The sequence below is a fragment of the Helianthus annuus genome, chromosome 11, assembly GCF_002127325.2.
Source record: "Helianthus annuus cultivar XRQ/B chromosome 11, HanXRQr2.0-SUNRISE, whole genome shotgun sequence".
Classification (NCBI taxonomy): Eukaryota; Viridiplantae; Streptophyta; class Magnoliopsida; order Asterales; family Asteraceae; genus Helianthus; species Helianthus annuus.
Window position 1 is genome coordinate 162,752,936 of NC_035443.2, and position 4,976 is coordinate 162,757,911.

The following is a 4,976-nucleotide window of genomic DNA, read 5'->3' on the forward strand; positions in this document are numbered from 1 at the left end:
AAGGAGAGGAACTCGACTGAATAAATCTATTTATGAATATATTGACCATCTTCTGCATCTTGGAGGACTCCAATCAAATTGTATGAATAAAATTTCTGGAAAAAAAATAGTGTAGTATTATATAAAAAAAAAACTAAAAACTTAATTAATTTTAATTATATAATGATTTAAAAAGATACTTTAATAAAATAAAATAAACTAATTAGTTAATTAACAAAATAAAAAACTAACCTTAATAAAATAAAATAAACTAATTAGTTAATTAACAAAATAGTTGGTAGACTTTACATTATAAATTAGATGCCTCCATCACACTACACTTTGTGACTTTCTCATATCTTCATTTTCCACCAAACCAATATTCCACAATGACCAAAACTTTCCTCTTCTTACTCCCCTTCCTCTTCACCATCTCTCAAACTTTTCCGGCCACCGGAGCCGAACCCGGTTTCCTACAATCCGTAAAGCGGAATCCGATGAAGCTCCGGACCGAAAAACTAAGCCACTTTCGCTTCTACTGGCACGACATCATCAGCGGTCCCAACCCGACCGCTGTAAACATTGTGCAACCACCAACAAACAACAAAACAACACCCACCGGGTTTGGCATGATTAACATGATCGATGACCCGTTAACAGAAAAGCCCGAAGTGGGCTCAAAGTTATTAGGGAGAGCACAAGGGTTTTACGGGCTGGCTTCGCAGGAAGAAGTCGGGCTTTTGATGGCTATGAACTTTGTGTTTTCGACCGGGAAGTATAACGGGAGTACGTTAACGATATTGGGCCGGAACCCGGTGTTTCATAAGGTGAGGGAGATGCCTGTGATAGGAGGAAGTGGGCTTTTTCGGTTTGCTAGAGGGTATGTTCAAGCAAGTACACATAGTTTTGATTTGAAGACAGGAGATGCAGTTGTTGAGTATAACGTGCATGTTATGCATTATTGATGTTGTTTGTGGTTTAAGGTTTAAGGTTTTTGGTTTAATGGTAATCATTCCACTTTTTTATGTGTTTGAGATTGTTTTGGATTTTGAATTATAGTGGGTAGCATTTTGTAACATGGTGTCCATGAGGACCATTAGATGACTTATGTGGTCTTGGTTGGTACCACTTTGAGCACTTTATTTATTTAATAAAATAAAATTATATATTTGGAATGATTATGAATTTGTAGTTTTCTTTTTATGTATATTATTTTAGGGGTTATAATGTTATATTTTGGATTTTAGGTGTGACTGCCATATTGAAATATATAAATTTGTTTGATTAGTTAAATGAGTGTATATTGACAAATATGTTTGATTAAAGATTCGTTTATTTAGGTTTGATTAAGTGCAGAGCCGTCTTTGATAACTTTAAAAAAAAATTAGGTTTTGGGGGATAAAAAAATTGGGCCCAAAAATTGTGGTTAAGGGAAAATGATTTAAAAAATAAAATTTTGCTAGTGGCACTAGACTTCAACTTAAGACTTTTCCTTTATCTTGAGATGGCTTTTCCACTCGAGTACTCGACCACCAACACTTTTATTTACATAATAAATGAATGCGTATATTAAATATACGATTTAGTATATATATATATATATAAAAGTTTATAAAAACTTTCGAACCCTTTAAAAATTTGGGCCTTAAGCGACAGCACGGGTTGACCAGCCATTAAGGGTTAACAACTTAACATAATAATAAATGAAAATTTTAAACCAATTGGTTCTGTTAATTTTGGTTAAATATTTTATAGGTTTGCATAATATAATAAATAGAGTAAACTTCCGTTTTGCTCCATGTGGTTTGGTCATTTTAACGGTTTTGCTCCAATAGTTTAAAAATAGCTATTTTCCTCCCTGATCTTTCGAGTTTGTCGCCAGTTTGCTCCCTAATCTTTCGAGTTTGTCGCCAGTTTCCTCCCTGATGGAGTTAGAGGCTGGGAGCAAAATGAAGATAAGTTAGAAAAATCAGGGAGGAAAATGGCTATTTTTAAACTATTGGAGCAAAACCGTTAAAATGACCAAACCAAAGGGAGCAAAACGGAAGTTTACTCTAATAAATATTATATGAATTCGCAAAAACTTACTCATCGTTAAATCACTTCCAACACAAATATTTGTCGTGTTCACTTTTCCATAAATATGTTTTGTAGATAAAGAAGATACGTCCAACGAACAAATATAATAAATAATAATCATAAGATTGTACAAAAAAGATGTCATAACAAATAGACCACTCATCGGTATACCTGAAAAAGAACGTTGAGAGTTACAATGAATGATTAAACCATATAAATGAACTAACAACCTACATTGAAATGACTGAAATGAACGTTGCATATCACGTCACATGGCACAAATATGTACTATGGATATGTAGATACGAATGTACCCTACAAATGTGAGTGGACCTTTAACGCTCCATATGTCTTTTATTAAATCCAGTGGCGGACCCATGCATCGGCGGACCTATCCACAGTCGTGGGTGGACGGCCGCACCCCTTGAAAAAACTAATTTAGTGTATAATTTAGGCAAAAATAACCGGACCGCACCCCTTGAAAATATGATTGAACGCCTCATCCGCACCCCAACAAATAATTTCTGGGTCCGCCACTGGACCCATGAGTTATTTTATGATGGGTGCGAACGAAGGGTTCAACCAAATTTTCAAGGAGTGCAGTCGGGATTTTTAACTTGAAAATAACTAAAAAAACATTCAAGAGGGCGCCCGCTCACCCAAGCCAAAGCTTGGGCCCGCCCTTGATTGAATCAAAGTGTTATATAAGAGACATCCTAGTCAAAGCGTGGATCTTGTTGAGAACCAGAGAATAATAAAGAGAGAACTCAAGATTTTGAACCAAAGTACGTACATTAGTATTCTCCATTGTTATATCCTTTTTAGGTTGTTGGTTGTGATGCCTCGAGAGAAATATTCCTTAGTTGGGTCGGTGAGCGACTTTGTTTAAGCAAATTGTTATAAATATAATTTAAATGTTACAACGCTCTAATATACAATGCAAGTAATATTTGTAGTTAGCATATGATTTTTTTTTCATACATTTACATAGCTTATGATCTTTTATACATATACAAATGCTAGGTTTAGAACCCCGTGTATTACACGGGTTGAATAAATGTAATTTTATATATTAAACAATAAAAACTTATATATTTATGAAACTTGTATATTGTACGAGTTAAAAAATTATCTTTAAAAACCATGTGTATTACACAGATTAAATAAATATAATTTTGTATACTAAATACTAAAAACGTCGTATCTTTAAAAAACTCGTGTATAATCGGGTTGAATAAATCTACCAAATAATAAAAAAAAAATTACATCCTTAAAACCCCCTATATTACATGTGTTGAATAGATATAAAAAAGAGTTATATCTTTAAAAACCATGTGTATTACACAAATTAAATAAATATATTTTTGTATATTAAATAATAAAAACGTCGTATCTTTAAAAGACCCGTGTATAGTCGGGTTCAAAAATCTACCAAATAATAAAAAAATTATATCCTAAATAAATGTAATTTTGTATATTAAATATTAAAAACGTCGTATCTTTAAAAAAAACCCGTGTATAGTCGAGTTGAAAAATCTATCAAATAATAAAAAAAATATTCTTAAAAACATCGCGTTTTACTCGAGTTGAATACACATAATTTTGTATACCAAACAATAAAAAAAATATGTTTTTAAATAATTAGGATAACATTTAATATTAATTTATTATTTATATATTTAATATAAGATAAATAGATAAGAGATGTATTTATTTTAAAAATATATTAAATTAACAATTTAGATTTGAGGATAATATTTTACTAAAGTGTTATAAGATTTAATGTTAATTTATTATTTATTTATTTAGATAAATATAAATTTGAGAATACCTTAAATGAATGACACGTGTATAAAAGTTGGTTTTTTTATTATAGTAGTTAGAAGTTAGATTAGATATAGTTTAAAGGTCGAACATTTAAGTAATTTAAAAATATTTTTATCATTAAATCTATGCAAGTCCAATCAAATCTGAATATTGAAATATAAATTTTGGGCCTACTAACTAAGTTGCCAACCGGGTTAGGTTAGTTGGCTAAACCATACATGAATCCAAAAATTTTACACGAATCTGAAATCCGAGTCACACACATAAACCTGAACGCGACAAATGTATTCGTCATTCGACACAAACACAAGCCCATCAAAACCTAAAAAGGGTAAGATCACAAGTCCGTTAATTCCGAAAACGGAATTTATTTAATTTTTTATTTCTTAAGTAATTATAGTTACAAATATGGCAATCTATTGTTATACTTTTAAATTTTGACATAAAACATACTTAAAAAAATACATAAACGAGTTAAACAGGTCAAACCCTCGAACACAAACACGACCCGTTTAGCTAAGTGTGTTTGTGGGCTTGTCCCGAAACTAACTCGAACTTGTTCATACTAAACTCAAACTCAAACTCAAACTCATATATTCTAGGGATGGCAAAAACACCCAAGCCCGACGGGTATACCCGAAACCCGACACAAATGGGACGGATATACCCGATACGGCGATACCTGACGGGTATTGGGCCGGGTATGGGATTAGTTTTAAAAATTTTCACGGGTATGGGATTAGGTGATGCCCGACCCGATTACCCGAAACCACAAACCCGTTTACCCGAACTGTATACCCGATCATATACCCAATTTTTTAATTTATATTTTTATTTTTCATTAACTTTTGTCTATTAGTGATTTATTTTAGTATGTTCATAATGTGAAAAAAAATAAATTTTCTTTTTGTATATGTATTTGATTATAGTATTTATATTTTATATCTTGTGAAGTATATGTCGCAACCCCCGACCCCTGCCCCGGGAGGCGGGCGGCCGCGGCCTGCTCAGAGCCGGTGGTATCGGTGTTTATCAATTTGGCAGCGGAATTTACATCAGAACCATAGTTAGGAAATATTTTATCAGAGTAA

General features: G+C 32.4%; 1 protein-coding gene across 1 annotated transcript; it reads left to right on the top strand.

Annotated features, from left to right (window-relative positions):
* Positions 1-311: 311 nt before the first annotated feature.
* On the top strand, positions 312-1,160 carry LOC110890887 (dirigent protein 22). Its single transcript, XM_022138532.2, has one exon. The coding sequence runs from the start codon at positions 369-371 to the stop codon at positions 942-944; it is 576 nt and encodes a 191-aa protein (XP_021994224.1). The 5' UTR covers positions 312-368; the 3' UTR covers positions 945-1,160.
* Positions 1,161-4,976: the final 3,816 nt, after the last annotated feature.

Excerpts from the sequence above, each read along its gene's own strand:
- LOC110890887 (XM_022138532.2), top strand. The coding sequence starts at position 369 with ATGACCAAAACTTTCCTCTTCTTACTCCCCTTCCTCTTCACCATCTCT.